This window comes from Panulirus ornatus, chromosome 20, assembly GCF_036320965.1.
Source record: "Panulirus ornatus isolate Po-2019 chromosome 20, ASM3632096v1, whole genome shotgun sequence".
NCBI lineage: Eukaryota > Metazoa > Arthropoda > Malacostraca > Decapoda > Palinuridae > Panulirus > Panulirus ornatus.
In genome coordinates, this window is record NC_092243.1 from 42,025,243 (window position 1) to 42,042,872 (window position 17,630).

The 17,630-nt window shown below is 40.1% G+C and overlaps 1 protein-coding gene across 1 annotated transcript in view; it reads left to right on the forward strand.

Moving 5' to 3' along the window:
* Positions 1–17,630, forward strand: part of Mekk1 (mitogen-activated protein kinase kinase kinase 4) — a 1,037,736-nt gene that overhangs the window by 544,189 nt on the left and 475,917 nt on the right. The window contains exon 18 of the mRNA XM_071674802.1: positions 6,979–7,085. Coding sequence (XP_071530903.1) covers positions 6,979–7,085 — 107 coding nt within the window. The remainder of the gene's footprint in view (positions 1–6,978; positions 7,086–17,630) is intronic.

Consider the following 17,630-nt stretch of genomic DNA (forward strand, 5'->3'; position numbering starts at 1 on the left):
AAAGACATTTAAGAATATTCAATCTTTTACTGCAATTTGTTACTAGATAGTCAACATGACTTTTCCAATTAAGTCTTTTATCAAAATTTAAGCCTAGGAATTTAACTGTATTTCAAAATGGGATCAGGTTGTTGTCTAATATTAAAAGCAGATTTGGGATTCTAATTTTTCGGGTGAACACAACTGCAATACTTTTGTTGGGTGAGAACCTAAATCCCCACTGTAGTGCCCAATGATGAATGGACTCAAGTGCCCTAGGCGAAGAGTGCTATAGTGCACAATCATCAGCATAAAGTGGGTATTCAAGATCTCACTGGACAGTAGTTGGAGACAGAATATCATTAATCATGATATTGAATATTGTTGGGCTAAGAATGCTGCCTTGCGACACCCCTTTCTCATGGACAAATGTGTCCGAAGTGACATTGAGTGCTGTAAGTCATTTAAAAAGTTTCTAATAGATACGGGTAAATATGCTTTTAAACCATAAACATAAAGTTTGCTTAAGATTCCGTTTTGCCATGTCATGTCGAAGGCTTTTTCTAAATATAAAAAAACAGCAACCAAAAAACATACTTTACTAAATGGCTCTAAGATAGAATGTTCTAGGTGAATTTAATGATTCAGTCTGCCTCTGTTACGACGGAAAGCACACTGTTGATCATTTAATAAACCCTTCGATTCTAACAAAAAAAAGTAGCCTTATGTTAACCATTCTCCCCATGACCTTACAAATGCAGCTTGTGAGTGCAATAGGTCAAAACAAATTCATATTTGTAAGGCATCCAGAGCCTTTTGGGATGGGATGACGTGTGCAAAGTACTAGAAGTTTGGAAATATTCAAGATGCCCAAATCTTATTGTATAAAGTAGTGCCCTCTAACCTGACCTGCTTTTTAATTGCTCTGACTTCATTTCCCTGATTATATGCTTTATCAACCCAATCAACTGATCATTTCTCTTAAATTTTAATTTCCTGAGTTCTGTCATTTCATGACACCTCTCTTGATCCTGAGATTGCTTTTGGAGTTTCATTAGTTCCATGTCTAACTGCAGTAATCTCTGATCTTAGTTTTATATTATTTGAGCCAACAGTGCTAAACTTTTGTTCTTTGTTGTTGCATGGTTTATCCTTTCCTCTTGCTTCCTTTTTGTAGATCTTCTCACATTTGCCTGGTCCTGATATTCTCCCTTATCTGAATCCATTTCTGGCTAATTTCAAATTGAAAAGAAGAAAAAATTGAACAGCTTTAGTGTAAGGAAGGTTATTATATGGATGGAATGGATCAAGAATATTGTTGGTGAAAGGAAAGATTGGAATTGTGAAGCATGCATGGTTATGTGTATATGCAGCTGTGAAGATGAAGACTTTGTGAGATAAGGATGAAATGAAGCATTTCTAGAGAAATTTGAATGACTGTATGGATGATTTTGAGATGGCAAGAAAGGTATTTGTAATGGGCAACATGAATCAGACCTGGAATGTGATGAAATTGGCAAGATAGTTGTTAGTTGGTGAATGGGAATGCCAAAATTGGCAAGATAGTTGGTAGTTGGTGAATGGGAATGCCAGAATTAAATGAGAATGGAAGTTATCTTGTAGATGTCTACTGAGAGGGGTTTATTCCTTGCAAACACCTTTTTTTGACATAAGATGATCCATAAGTATACATGAATGAAAGATATTGGAAGAGAAGTGCAAAATGGTTTGGTTGACCATGTGGTTATGGATGAAAGCTTGAGAAAGGCTATGCTAGACACTAGAGTTATAAGAGGTTTCTTTGGAGACTCTAACCATTTTACATTACTTGTGGGTGTGATGATCAGGGAGAAGTGGAGGTGTGGTGTAAGGAAGAATGGAGAAATATGTGTTGGAAAGTGAGATGAATCAGAAAGATTGCAAGTAGAAGTATGAAAGGAGGATGATTGAAAGTTTAGATGGAAGTGCAGTAAGTGTAGTAATACATTCATGTGTGAATGAGGTTTAAAATTTTGAAAGAATGACTATCAAAGGTTGTAGAATTAGTAGTTGGATACAAGGTCATGAGAGATAGGAAATAGAAAGGGAAATGCATGGTGGACAGATGAAATTAGAAATGCTGTGGAACAGAAGAAAAAGGCATATAGTAGACTGATTGAAAGGAATATATCAGTAGAAGTTCAACAAAGGAGGAGGAAAGAATTCAGGATGTGTTAGCAGAATAATAAGCTGATAGAGGAAAGCAACCAGAAGAGTAGATGAAGATTGTAGAAGAAAGTTGAGTGAAAATTTTAGGGAAAATAAGAAATTTTACAGGAAATAGGTGGAAAAGGAAAGGGGTGGATGTGAGAATAGCAATGTTGGTGTGAGAAGTATGAAAGGGGAGTTGCTGAATCAAAAGGAAGATGGGAAGAGTATTTTGAAGAATTTATGAATGTGGTGAAGATGAGGCTGCAGTCGTTACATGCATGGCTATGGAGGATGAAAGGAAGAGGATACAAGTGCAAGGGCCTACAGCAAAAGGGGCAGTAAAAAGGTCAATAATGAGGCAGAAGGTAGTAAATTCACCTAGAAAGGATAGGATTATTGCTGAAATGCTGAAATATGGAGGAGAAAATGTGATAGGTTGGATGCATTTGGTAAGTAATGTAGCATGGAAACAGAAGGTTGTGCCTGAGGATTGGGTGAAAGCTATTATTGTTCCTTTATACAGAGGAAAAGGAGCTAAGGATATATGTAGAAATTACAGGGGAGTAAGTCTTTTATGTATACCAGGAAAAGCGTATGCAAGAGTGTTGATTGAGAGAGTGATGGAAGTTACTGAATTCAGAATAAGTGAGGAACAAGGGGGTTTTAGGAAAGTTAGTGGACATGTATATATGTTTTTTGTGGTGAAAATGATTGTGGAAAAGTATTTGGAGAAAGGTAAGAAGTTGTATGCAGGTTTTATGGATCTGGAGAAAGCGTAAGACTGAGTTGAGTGGAATGCTTTATGCGATGTTTTTAGGATATATGGGGTATGGGGACAACTGCTGGATGGTGTGAAAGCCTTCTATAGAGTAGCAAATGCCTGTGTAAGAGTGAACGAAAAATTGAATGAAAGTTTTGGTATGCCTATGAATGTGAGGCAGGGCTGTGTGATGTCACCATGGCTTTTTAACATATATGGATGGAGTGATAAGAGAGATGAAAGCAAAATTAAGGAAAGAAGTGCAGAGATGGAGTGTGGTGTTAAGGTATCATGGCTGGTAACAAGCCCATTTGCAGTTGATACTGTTTTGTTTGCTGAGAGTGAAGAGGAGTTTCATGTTATAAGTATGTTTTATGATGTGTGGAAGCAGAGCTGATTGAAGGTAAATACAAGTAAAAGCAGAGTGATGGTATTCAGAAGGAAGTAGAGTGAAAGCACAGACTTTGCAAGACCCTATATAGTGAAAGAATAAAATGTACAAACCGTGTTAAAAATATGGGCGGAAAAAGAGCTGAAGGGGTGAGAGAATTTAGATATTTTGAGGATGTCTTCAGTAAGTTTGGTGATATGGAAGGAGAGATAAGAAAGGGAGCATAAGAGGGTAGAAGTTTCATTGGATCCTTAATAGAGTAATGAAGGATAGGGGTGTAGGTATGGAAGTGAAGAACGGATTAAGGGACAGCATATCCTCTCAACCCTGACCTTATCAACCAAAACATGGACATGGAATGAATCACAGAGGTCAATAATCCAGGCTGTGGAGATAAGCTATTTGAGAGTAACATTTGGCCTGACTAAATGGAATGAAGAAAGAAATGAGGGGGTGTATGACAGGTGTAGTATGGCAGGGAATGCAAAGGGAATGAATTATGGAGTGGTAGAGTGGGTGAAATGTAATACTTTGAGGTGGTTTGGGCATGTAGAAAGAATGCAAGATAGAGGAGAGTGTATGGTAGTACAATAGGAATTGGTATGAGAAGAGGACCACTTGTGAAATATGGAAATGTAGTGGAAGAGTACTGGAGGAAGAGAAATGGTGGAAGAATGTGTGATGTATGTGAGGGAGGCATGTAAGGACAGGGATAAGTGGAGACTTTGACTTGTTGACCACTTTGATGGGAGTTCCCAGAGTAAGCAGGTGTAGGTAGACGGATAAATAGTCTCATTACTTCCAACTTTAATTGCATTATTCTCTGATCTTGGGTTTTTATTATTTGAACCAACAATTCCAAACTTTTGTTTTCTGGTGAGGCATGTTTTATGCTTTCCTCTTGTTTCATTTTTGTGGATCGTGTACATTTGCTTAGTCTTGATATTCTCTTGTATCTGAATCCATTTCTAGCTTCTCTCAAACTGAAAAGAAGGGTAGAATGAACAGCTTTAGTGTTTGATACGCAGGTATGAATCGACTGGCTTTAGTGGTTTGCTGTCTGGACTACGTTGGACCTGTTACCCTGCTCGCATTTATTGGCCTCTTATTTTGTTGGTTTAGGCTGTGTAAAGATGTCAGACTTCTTCCCCATAATAGTAAGAATGAGAGGTATAGGGATATATGTATGCATGTGTGTCTCTGCCTTAAGCTGCCAAGGTCATAGTTTCCCTAGTCATACTATTGTTATACTGTGGCATGCATATGAAGTGTAAAGTAAATGTAAACAATTCTTTAAATTTTTCCTTGCAAAGTTTACCTCATGTTAATGCTTTGAATACGTAGGTACTGCTACTGACTTTTACTCATTATTCATCCATGATAGCAGGCATTCTTCCTGATTTGGTTTTCACATAGATGATGAAAACTTTAACATCTTTAGGTATGATGGTGATGAAAGTGTTCGATGTGTGCACAAGAAGCAAAATTGAATATTGCTATGTTCTGTGGTCACTGGCAAAATCAGCATTAATAAAGAAGCTTGAGATATCCAAAAGCTCTTTGCAAACAAGATTGATGGAACAGAACACCTGAATTAACTTGAAAAGTCGAAAGTGCAACTATGCAGTGATGAAAGAAGAGAAGGATGTAGTATAACTTATGCATAGCAACATAGGGGATGACAAGAAATTGATATACTGCAGAACAAACAGACTGATTAGATACACAGCTTATCTGAAAATCTACAGGAAAGTACTGAAAAAATATAATGAATGCTCTGTAAGAAAAATGAAGAGACTTCATTTTTCTCCAGAGTTACAAGGAATATTTTTGGATTAAAGTTAGAAGTAAACTACCAACCCTTGTTAGGTCACCAGCCTTTCAGTGGGGGTCATGCCTACATGGGCATGATGGCAAGAAAGGAAAGAGAATGCAAAAAGTGGGGGAGGATTATCCCTCTTAGTAAAAGAGAGCTTACTGTTTCAAGAAACAGTGAAAGGTGGCTCAATTAGTCAATACATAGTGGCTGTAGTAACGTTAGGTAAGAAAAGTATAATGTTATTATTAAATAACTTTCCAAAGAATTACAATGATCCAGAACAGATATACAGTGATAATAATGAAGGAATAATCAGGATGGTACATGAAGTAGAGTAACACTCACTTCTTAGAGATGGTAAATTATTGATACTGGGGATAAAGTAGATTCAATAAGTCCAAGGGCATACTTAATATCAGCTGTTTGTCCAGCTCTCTCATATCATTTGAGCACATCTTTCTTAAACTCAGCAGTAATGATCTTATGCTTCTTAGTGCCACTGGTACCAGGAGAACTTAAAGACACTTTGGTAACATGATGCAGGAGGCCAAACATATGCAATATATAGTATACTTTAGGACAGAATATTGTAGCACTCTGTTACTATAGGCTGTATTCACACTGCACATATGCATAGTTCTCATACAGTGCTGGCAACATCATACTACCATGCTACCAGCCCATAGATGATCATGTAATTCCAAAGATAAACCAACTTAGATTTGAATAAAGGTGTAAATGGACCGTGCATGTTATTCTAAAAATGGCTTGAATCAAACATGTAAATCAAGAGTGGGGAGTTGAATGATTGGAACAGAATGATTGTGGACATGGTTAATGTAAACAACTAAAATATATTCAAGAGGTTGTATGATAGTAGAGAATATTCAAGGGATAGGGCCTCATGAGTGTTAAACTCCCTCTCCATACAAATAGGTAATTACCCCTGGGTAAATTCAGGTTACAAGCTGTTGGCTGGCTAGGCTTGCCACAACTGTGATGATTTACCCCAGTAAAGATAGCACCTATTAACTACCAACTAGAGGAAGAATGAACAGTTTGGTAAGTTTTACACTGTCTGCCTGTGCTGGAGTGAGCAATGAAACCTTCAAAAGAAAATTGCATTGATGGTTGAGAAAAATACCACATTAATGTGAGGCTGCAGAAAACAATAGTATTGTGAATCAAGTATGATATATGCCATGCAGTAGGCCTGCTGGCCAAATTTCATTGCAGGTTCTCTTAGGTTGGCATTTTTGACCTTTGCCATCTTTGGTTAGAATTAATACAGTATTATTTATCTAGTGTACTGTTTATCATGGACAGCACATATTTTTGCATTAATTCCTATTGTTATTTTCATTTGCACCCCTTTACATAACAAATGATTAAGTCCTCAAGCAGAAGAGATGTTTTCTGTTTCATCAGTTGACTTAATCAGGCCATGTTAAAATACATCAGATCCTGTGTTAGCTGAATTAGTTTCCTAGTATATCAGATATTTTGAAATGAAATTATGTTAAGCAGCAGTGTTAAATAAGGGAATGCTTGTACAGTATTCATGATCTAACTGTTCAAGTAGACTTGATGTAGATGGGTATGTGCTTATATCATAAACTCTTGGGAGATTATTTTGGAATTTTTTTGGATGTTTATTTTTAGTTTTGACTTTCTGCTTTTAAGTTTAAACAAAAGTTGTTTTACTTATGAGCAAAAATATGAAAATAACTTGTATTTGTAATTGTTTGTTGAAAACAAAAATACTTCAGTAAAACTAATCAGCTGTACACTTTCACAAAGCTATTGAGAGGTTATTACCTGATATATTTACTTTTATAGGAACTTGTAAGAGAAATTGAAGCATGTCGTCAGTTCATCATTGGCACACCTCCTGAGATTAAACAGCCAGGAACACCACTCACCCCAGTACTACCCAGACATTTCAGGTAACATAATGTTCTTTGGTGAGAACTTAACATATTTTGTTGAAATTTTTTTTATCCCTGAGGTAGGGAAGAATTAATTCTACCACTGTATTCCCTGCATGTCATAGAAGGCAACCTAAAAGGTGGGAGTTGGGTGCTAGAAATCCTCCCCTTCTTGTATTTAGATTTCTAAAAGAGGAAACAGAAGGAGCCAGGCAGGGAGTGTGCATCTCCTCGTAGGCTCACTTTTGGGGGTTGGAATGCGTGTAGATGTAACCAAGATGAGAAGAGAGGAGAGATAGGTATTATGTTTGAGGAAAGAAACCTGGATGTTCTGGCTCTGAGTGGATCAAAGGTCAAGATAAAAGGAGAAAAATGGTTTGGAAATGTCTTAGGAGTAAAGTCAGGGGTTGGTGAGAGGCTGAGCCAAGGAAGGAGTAGCACTACTCCTGAAGCAGGAATTGTGGAAGTGTGTGATTAGTGTAAGGATGTAAATTTTAGAATGATATGGATAAAACTGAAAGTGGATGGCAAGAGATGGATGATTATTGGTGCTTATACACCTGGTCATGAGAAAAATGATCATGAGAGGCAAGTGTTTTGGGAGCATCTGAATGAGTGTGTCAGCAGTTTTGATGTATGAAACCAGCTATTAGTGATGGGTGATTTAAATGGGAAGGTGAGTAATGTTTCAGTTGAGGGTATAATTTCATGCCAGGGGCATTCAGTGTTATTAATGGAAATGGTGAAGAGCTTGTGGAGTTGTGTGCTGATAAAAAGGACTGGTGATTGGGGGTACCTGGTTTAAAAAGAGAGATATACATAAGTATATGTATGTAAGTAGGAGAGATGGCCAGAGAGCGTTATAGGATTATGTGTTAATTGATAGGCGCAAGAAAGAGAGACTTTAGGATGTTAATGTGCTGAAAGGTGCAACTGGAGGGATGTCTGATCATTGCTTTGTGGAGGCGAAGGTGAAGATTTGCAGAGGTTTTCAGAAAAGAAGAGAGAGTGTTGGGGTGAAGAGAGTGGTGAGAGTAAGTGAACTTGGGAAGGAGACTTGTGTGAGAAAGTACCAGGAGAGACTGAGTACAGAATGGAAAAAGGTGAGAACAAAGGAGGTGAGGGGAGTGGGGGAGGAATGGGATGTATTTAGGGAAGCAGTGATGGCTTGCGCAAAAGATGCTTGTGGCATGAGAAGCGTGGGAAGTGGACAGATTAGAAAGGGTAGTGAGTGGTGGGATGAAGAAGTAAGATTATTAGTGAAAGAGAAGAGAGAGGTCTTTGGACGATTTTTGCAGAGAAATATTGCAAATGAGTGGGAGATGTATAGAAGAAAGAGGCAGGAGGTCAAGAGAAAGGTGCAAGGGGCAAAAAAGAGAGCAAAAGAGAGTTGGGGTGAGAGAGTATCAGTAAATTTTAGGGAGAATAAAAAGATGTTTTGGAAGGAGGTAAATAAAGTGCGTAAGACAAGGTAGCAAATGGGAACTAAAGTGAAGGAGGCTAATGGGGAGGTGATAACAAGTAGTGGTGATGTGAGGAGATTGAGTGAGTATTTTGAAGGTTTGTTGAATGTGTTTCATGATAGAGTGGCAGATGTAGTGTGTTTTGGTCGAGGTGGTGTGCAAAGTGAGAGGGTTAGGGAAAAAGATTTGGTAAACAGAGAAGAGGTAGTAAAAGCATTGCGGAAGATGAAAGCCAGCAAGGCAGCGGGTTTGGATGGTATTGCAGAGAAATTTATTAAAAAAGGGGGTGACTGAATCATTGACTGGTTGGTAAGGTTATTTAATGTATGTACGATTCATAGGTTTGAATTAATTAAGTTTGAATGGAAAAAACTGGAGGAGGTGAAGTGTTTTAGATATCTGGGAGTGGATTTGGCAGCGGATGGAACCATGGAAGCGGAAGTGAATCATAGGGTTAGGGAGGGGGCAAAAATTCTGGGAGCCTTGAAGAATGTGTGGATGTCGAGAACATTATCTTGGAAAGCAAAAATGGGAATGTTTGAAGGAATAGTGGTTCCAACAATGTTGTCTGGTTGCGAGGTGTGGGCTATGGATAGAGTTGTGCACAGGAGGGTGGATGTGCTGGAAATGAGATGTTTGAGGACAATATGTGGTGTGAGGTGGTTTGATCGAGTAAGTAATAATAGGGTAAGCGAGATGTGTGGTAATAAGATGAGTGTCTTTGAGAGAGCAGAAGAGGGTGTTTTGAAATGGTTTGGTCACATATTGAGAATGAGTGAGGAAAGGTTGACAAAGAGGATATATGTGTCAGAGGTGGAGGGAACAAGGAGAAGTGGGAGACCAAATTGGAGGTGGAAAGATGGAGTGAAAAAGATTTTGAGTGATTGAGGCCTGAACATGCAGGAGGGTGAAAGGTGTGCAAGGAATAGAGTGAATTGGAACAGTGTGGTATACCGGGGTTGACATGCTGTCAGTGGATTGAACCAGGGCATGTGAAGTGTCTGGGGTAAACCATGGAAAGTTCTGTGGGGCCTGGATGTGGAGGATGTGGAAAGGGAGCTGTGGTTTCGGTGCATTATTACATGACAGCTAGAGACTGAGTGTGAACGAATGTGGCCTTTGTTGTCTTTTCCTAGCACTACCTCCCACACATAAGAGGGGAGAGGGTGGTTATTTTGTGTTGTGAGGTGGCTATGGGAGTGAATATAGGCAGGCAGTATGAATTATGTACATGTGTATATATGTATATGTCTGTGTGTGTATATATATATATACATTGAGATGTATAGGTATGTATATTTGCATGTGTGGACGTGTATGTATAAACATGTTTATGTGGGTGGGTTGGGCCATTATTTAGTCTGTTTCCTTGCGCTACCTCGCTAATGCGGGAGACAGCAACAAAGCAAAATAAAAAATAATAAGATGATAAATAATATGATTCATGGTGAGGTGCCAGAGGATTGGCGGAATGCTTGCATAGTGCCATTGTACAAAGACAAAGGGGACAAAAGTGAGTGCTCAATTTACAGAGGTATAAGTTTGTTGAGTATTCATGGGAAATTATGTGGGAGGGTATTGATTGAGAGGGTGAATGCATGTACAGAGCATCAGATTGGGGAAGAGCATTGTGGTTTCAGAAGTGGTAGAGGATGTGTGGATCAGGTGTTTGCTTTAAAGAAAGTATGTGAGAAATACTTAGAAAAGTAAATTTATATGTATGTAGCATTTATGGATCTGGAGAAGGCATATGATAGAGTTGATAGAGATGCTCTGTGGAAGGTATTAAGAATATAGAGTGTGGGAGGCAAGTCGTTAGAAACAGTGAAAAGTTTTTACCGAGGATGTAAGGCATGTGTATGTGTGGGAAGAGAGGAAAATGATTGGTTTTCAGTGAATGTAGGTTTGCGGCAGGGGTGTGTGATGTCTCCATGGATGTTTAATTTGTTTATGGATGGGGTTGTTAGGGAGGTGAATGCAAGAGTTTTGGAAAGAAGGGCAAGTATGCAGTCTGTTGTGGATGAGAGAGCTTGGGAAGTGTCAGTTGTTGTTTGCTGATGATACAGCACTGGTGGCTGATTCATGTGAGAAACTACAGAAGCTGGAGACTGAGTTTGGTAAAGTGTGTGAAAGAAGAATGTTGAGAGTAAATGTGAATAAGAGCAAGGTTATTAGGTACAGTAGGCATGAGGGTCAAGTCAGTTGGGAGGTAAGTTTGAATGGAGAAAAACTGGAGGAAGTGAAGTGTTTTAGATATCTGGGAGTGGATTTGGCAGTGGATGGAACCATGTAAGCGGAAGTGAATCATAGGGTGGGGGAGGGGGCGAAAATTCTGGGAGCCTTGAAGAATGTGTGGAAGTCGAGAACATTATCTAGGAAAGCAAAAGTGGGTATGTTTGAAGGAATAGTAGTTCCAACAATGTTGTATGGTTACAAGGCGTGGGCTATGGATAGAGTTGTGCGCAGGAGGGTGGATGTGCTGGAAATGAGATGTTTGAGAACAATATGTGGTGTGAGGTGGTTTGATCGAGTAAGTAATAATAGGGTAAGAGAGATGTGTGGTAATAAAAAGAGTGTGGTTGAGAGAGCAGAAGAGGGTGTTTTGAGATGGTTTGGTCACATGGAGAGAATGAGTGAGGAAAGATTGACAAAGAGGATATATGTGTCAGAGGTTGAGGGGACGAGGAGAAGTGGGAGACCAAGTTGGAGGTGGAAAAATGGAGTGAAAAAGATTTTGAGTGATCGGGGCCTGAACATGCAGGAGGGTGAAAGGTGTGTAAGCAATAGAGTGAATTGGAACGATGTGGTATACTGGGGTCAACGTGCTGTTAATGGATTGAACCAGGGTATGTGAAGCGTCTGGGGTTAAACATGGAAAGTTCTTTGGGCCTGGATGTGGAAAGTGAGCTGTGGTTTGGGTGCATTATTGCATGACAGCTAGAGACTGAGTGTGAACGAATGTGGCCTTTGTTGTCTTTTCCTAGCATTATGTGGCACACATGAAGGGGAGGGGGTTGTTATTTCATGTGTGTTGAGTTGTCTATGGGAATGAATAAAGGCAGGCAGTATGAATTATGTACATGTGTATATATGTATATGTCTGTGTGTGTATATATATGTATATGTTGAGATGTATAGGTATGTATATTTGCGTGTGTGGACATGTAGGTATATACATGTGTATGTGGGTGGATTGGGCCATTCTTTCGTCTGTTTCGTTGTGCTATGTCGCAAATGCGGGAGACAGCAACAAAGCATAGTAAATAAATGAATAAATACATATACACATATATGTATATATATATATATATATATATATATATATATATATATATATATATATATATATATATATATATATATATATTTTTTTTTTTCCTTTGTCTCTGTGTCCCGCGTTTGCGAGGTAGCGCAAGGAAACAGACGAAAGAAATGGCCCAACCCACCCTCATACACATGTATATACATACACGTCCACACATGCAAATATACATACCTACACAGCTTTCCATGGTTTACCCCAGACGCTTCACATGCCCTGATTCAATCCACTGACAGCACATCAACCCCGGTATACCACATCGATCCAATTCACTCTATTCCTTGCCCTCCTTTCACCCTGCTGCATGTTCAGGCCCCGATCACACAAAATCTTTTTCACTCCATCTTTCCACCCCCAATTTGGTCTCCCACTTCTCCTAGTTCCCTCCACCTCCGAAACATATATCCTCTTGGTCAATCTTTCCTCACTCATTCTCTCCATGTGACCAAACCATTTCAAAACACCCTCTTCTGCTCTCTCAACCACGCTCTTTTTATTTCCACACATCTCTCTTACCCTTACGTTACTTACTCGATCAAACCACCTCACACCACACATTGTCCTCAAACATCTCATTTCCAGCACATCCACCCTCCTGCGCACAACTCTATCCATAGCCCACGCCTCGCAACCATACAAAATTGGTGGAACCATTATTCCTTCAAACATCCCATTTTTTCTTTCCAAGATAATGTTCTCGACTTCCACACATTCTTCAAGGCTCCCAGGATTTTCGCCCCCTCCCCCACCCTATGATCCACTTCTGCTTTCATGGTTCCATCCGCTGCCAGATCCACTCCCAGATATCTAAATCACTTTACTTCCTCCAGTTTTTCTCCATTCAAACTTACCTCCCAATTGACTTGACCCTCAACCCTACTGTACCTAATAACCTTGCTCTTATTCACATTTACTCTTAACTTTCTTCTTTCACACACTTTACCAAACTCAGTCACCAGCTTCTGCAGTTTCTCACATGAATCAGCCACCAGCGCTGTATCATCAGCGAACAACAACTGACTCACTTCCCAAGCTCATACACATGTATATACATCCACATCCACACACGCAAGTATACATACCTATACATCTCAATGTATACATATATATACACTCACAGACATATACATATATACACATGTACATAATTCATACTGTCTGCCTTTATACAGTCCCATCGCCACCTTGCCACACATGGAATAACAACCCCCTCCCCCCTCATGTGTGTGAGGTAGTGCTAGGAAAAGACAACAAAGGCCACATTCATTCACACTCAGTCTCTAGCTGTCATGTAATAATGTACCGAAACCACAGCTCCCTTTCCACATCCAGGCCCCACAGAACTTTCCATGGTTTACTCCAGACGCTTCACATGCCCTGGTTCAGTCCATTGACAGCACGTCGACCCCGGTATAACACATTGTTCCAATTCACTCTATTCCTTGCGCACCTTTCACCCTCCTGCATGTTCAGGCCTCGATCAGTCAAAATCTTTTTCACTCCATTTTTCCACCTCCAATTTGGTCTCCCACTTCTCCTCGTTCCCTCCACCTCAGACACATATATCCTCTTTGTCAATCTTTCCTCACTCATTCTCTCCATGTGACCAAACCATTTCAAAACACCCTCTTCTCCTCTTTCAACCACACTCTTTTTATTACCACACATCTCTCTTACCCTTACATTACTTACTCGATCAAACCACTTCACACCACATATTGTCCTCAAACATCTCATTTCCAGCACATCCATCCTCCTCCACACAACTCTATCCATAGCCCACGCCTCGCAACCATATAACATTGTTGGAACCACTATTCCTTCAAACATACCCATTTTTGCTTTCCAAGATAATGTTCTTGACTTCCACACATTCTTCAACGCTCCCAGAATTTTCGCTCCCTCCCCCACCCTATGATTCACTTCCGCTTTCATGGTTCCATCCGCTGCCAAATCCACTCCCAGGTATCTAAAACACTTCACTTCCTCCAGTTTTTCTCCATTCAAACTTACCTCCCAATTGACTTGACCCTCAACCCTGCTGTACCTAATAACCTTGCTCTTATTCACATTTACACTCAACATTCTTATTTCACACACTTTACCAAACTCAGTCACCAGCTTCTGCAGTTTCTCACATGAATTCGCTACCAGCACTGTATCATCAGCGAACAACAACTGACTCACTTCCCAAGCTTTTTCATCCACAACAGACTGCATACTTACCCCTCTTTCCAAAACTCTTGCATTCACCTCCCTAACAACCCCATCCATAAACAAATTAAACAACCAGGGAAACATCACACACCCCTGCCGCAAACCTACATTCACTGAGAACCAATCACTTTCCTCTCTTCCTACACATACACATGCCTTACATCATCGATAAAAACTTTCCACTTCTTCTAACAACTTGCCTCCCACACTGTATATTCTTAATACCTTCCAGAGAGCATCTCTATGAACTCTCTCATATGCCTTCTCCAGATCCATAAATGCTACATACAAATCCGTTTGCTTTTCTAAGTATTTCTCACATACATTCTTCAAAGCAAACACCTGATCCACACATCCTCTACCACTTCTGAAACCACACTGCTTTTCACCAATCTTGTGCTCTGTACATGCCTTCACTCTCTCAATCAATACCCTCCCATATAATTTACCAGGAATACTCAACAAACTTATACTTCTGTAATTTGAGCACTCACTCTTATCCCCTTTTCCTTTGTACAATGGCACTATGCAAGCATTCCGTCAATCCTCAGGCACCTCACCATGAATCATACATACATTAAATAACCTTACCAACCAGTCAACAATACAGTCACCCCCTTTTTTAATACATTTCACTGCAATACCATTCAAACCCGCTGCTTTGCCGGCTTTCATCTTCCAGAAAGCTTTTACTACCTCTTCTCTGTTTACCAAATCATTTTCCCTAACCCTCTCACTTTGCATACCACCTCAGCCAAAACACCTTATATCTGCTACTTTGTCATCAAACACATTCAACAAACCTTGAAAATACTCACTCCATCTCCTCCTCACATCACTACTACTTGTTATCATCTCCCCTTTAGCCCCCTTCACTGAAGTTCCCATTTGCTCCCTTGTCTTACGCACTTTACCTCCTTCCAAAACATATTTTTATTCTCCCTAAAATTTACTGATACTGTCTCACCCCAATTCTCATTTGCCCTCTTTTTCACCTCTTTCACCTTTCTCTTGACCTCCTGCCTCTTCCTGTTATACATCTCCCACTCATTTGCATTTTTTCCCTGCAAAAATCGTCCAAATGCCTCTCTCTTCTCTTTCACTAATAATCTTACTTCTTCATCCCACCACTCCCTAACCTTTCTAATCTGCCCACCTTCCACGCTTCTCATGCCACAAGCATCTTTTGCGCAAGCCATCACTGATTCCCTAAATACATCCCATTCTTCCCCCACTCCCCTTACCTCCTTTGTTCTCACCTTTTCCATTCTGTACTTAGTCTCTCCTGGTACTTCCTCACACAAGTCTCCTTCCCAAGCTCACTTACTCTCACCACTCTCTTCACCCCAACATTCTCTCTTCTGAAAACCTCTACAAATCCTCACCTTTACCTCCACAAAATGATGATCAGACATCCCTCCAGTTGCACCTCTCAGCACATTAATATCCAAAAGTCTCTCTTTCGCACGCCTATCAATTAACACGTAATCCAATAACGCTCTCTGGCCATCTCTCTTACTTACATACATATATTTATGTATATCTCTCTTTTTAAACCAGGTATTCCCAATCACCAGTCCTTTTTCAGCACATAAATCTACAAGCTCTTCACCATTTCCATTTACAACCCTGAACACCCCATGTATACCAATTATTCCCTCAACTGCCACATTACTCACCTTTGCATTCAAATCACCCATCACAATAACCCGGTCTCGTGCATCAAAACCACTAACGCACTCATTCAGCTGCTCCCAAAACACTTGCCTCTCATGATCTTTCTTCTCATGCCCAGGTGCATATGCACTAATTATCACCCATCTCTCTCCATCAGCTTTCAGTTTTACCCATATCAATCTAGAATTTACTTTCTTACACTCTATCACATGCTCCCACCACTCCTGTTTCAGGAGTAGTGCTACTCCTTCCCTTGATCTTGTCCTCTCACTAACCCCTGACTTTACTCCCAAGACATTCCCAAACCACTCTTCTCCTTTACCCTTGAGCTTCATTCCACTCAAAGCCAAAACATCCAGGTTCCTTTCCTCAAACATACTTCCTATCTCTCCTTTTTTCTCATCTTGGTTACATCCACACACATTTAGACACCCCAGTCTGAGCCTTCGAGGAGGATGAGCACTCCCCGCCTGACTCCTTCTTCTGTTTCCCCTTTTAGAAAGTTAAAATACAAGGAGGGGAGGGTTTCTAGCTACCTCGCAAACGTGGGAGACAGCAACAAAGCATGTGAGGATATTCCCTCAAAGGCCCAGTCCTCTGTTCTTAACGCTACCTCGCTAATATGGTTAGTGGTGGGATGAAGAAGTAAGATTATTAGTGAAAGAGAGAGAGAGGCATTTGGACGATTTTTGCAGGGAAAAATGCAAATGAGTGGGAGATGTATAAAAGAAAGAGACAGGAGGTCGAGATAAAGGAGCAAGAGGTGAAAAAGAGGGCAAATGAGAGTTGGGGTAAAAGAGTATCATTAAATTTTAGGGAGAATAAAAGGATGTTCTGGAGGAGGTAAATAAAGTGTGTAAGACAAGGGAGGAAATGGGAACTTCAGTGAAGAGGGCAAATGGGGAGGTGATAACAAGTAGTGGTGATGTGAGAAGGAGATGGAGTGAGTATTTTGAAGGTTTGTTGAATGTGTTTGATGATAGAGTGGCAGATATACGGTGTTTTGGTCGAGGTGGTTTGCAAAGTGAGAGGGTTAGGGAAAATGATTTGGTAAACAGAGAAGAGGTAGTAAAAGCTTTGCGGAAGATGAAAGCCGGCAAGACAGCAGGTTTGGATGGTATTGCAGTGGAATTTATTAAAAAAGGGGGTGATTGTATTGTTAACTGGTTGGTAAGGTTATTTAATGTATGTATGTCTCATGATGAGGTGCCTGAGGATTGGTGGAATGCATGCATAGTGCCATTGTATAAAGGCAAAGGGGATAAGAGTGAGTGCTCACATTACAGAGGTATTAGTTTGTTGAGTATTCCTGGTAAATTATATGGGAGGGTATTGATTGAGAGGGTGAAGGCATGTACAGAGCATGAGATTGGGGAAGAGCAGTATGGTTTCAAAAGTGGTAGAGGATGTGTGGATCAGGTGTTTGCTTTGAAGAATGTATGTGAGAAATACTTAGAAAAGCAAATGGATTTGTATGTAGCATTTTTGGATCTGGAGAAGGCATATGATAGAGTTGATAGAGATGATCTGTGGAAGGTACTAAGAATATATGGTATGGGAGGCAAGTTGGTAGAAGCAGTGAAAAGTTTTTATCGATGATGTAAGGCATGTGTACGTGTAGGAAGAGAGGAAAGTGATTGGTTCTCAGTGAATGTAGGTTTGTGGCAGGGGTGTGTGATGTCTCCATGGTTGTTAAATTTGTTTATGGACGGGGTTGTTAGGGAGGTGAATGCAAGAGTTTTGGAAAAAGGGGCAAGTATGCAGTCTGTTGTGGATGAGAGAGCTTGGGAAGTGAGTCAGTTTTTGTTCGCTGATGATACAGCGCTGGTGGCTGATTTGTGTGAGAAACTGCAGAAGCTGGTGACTGAGTTTGGGAAAGTTTGT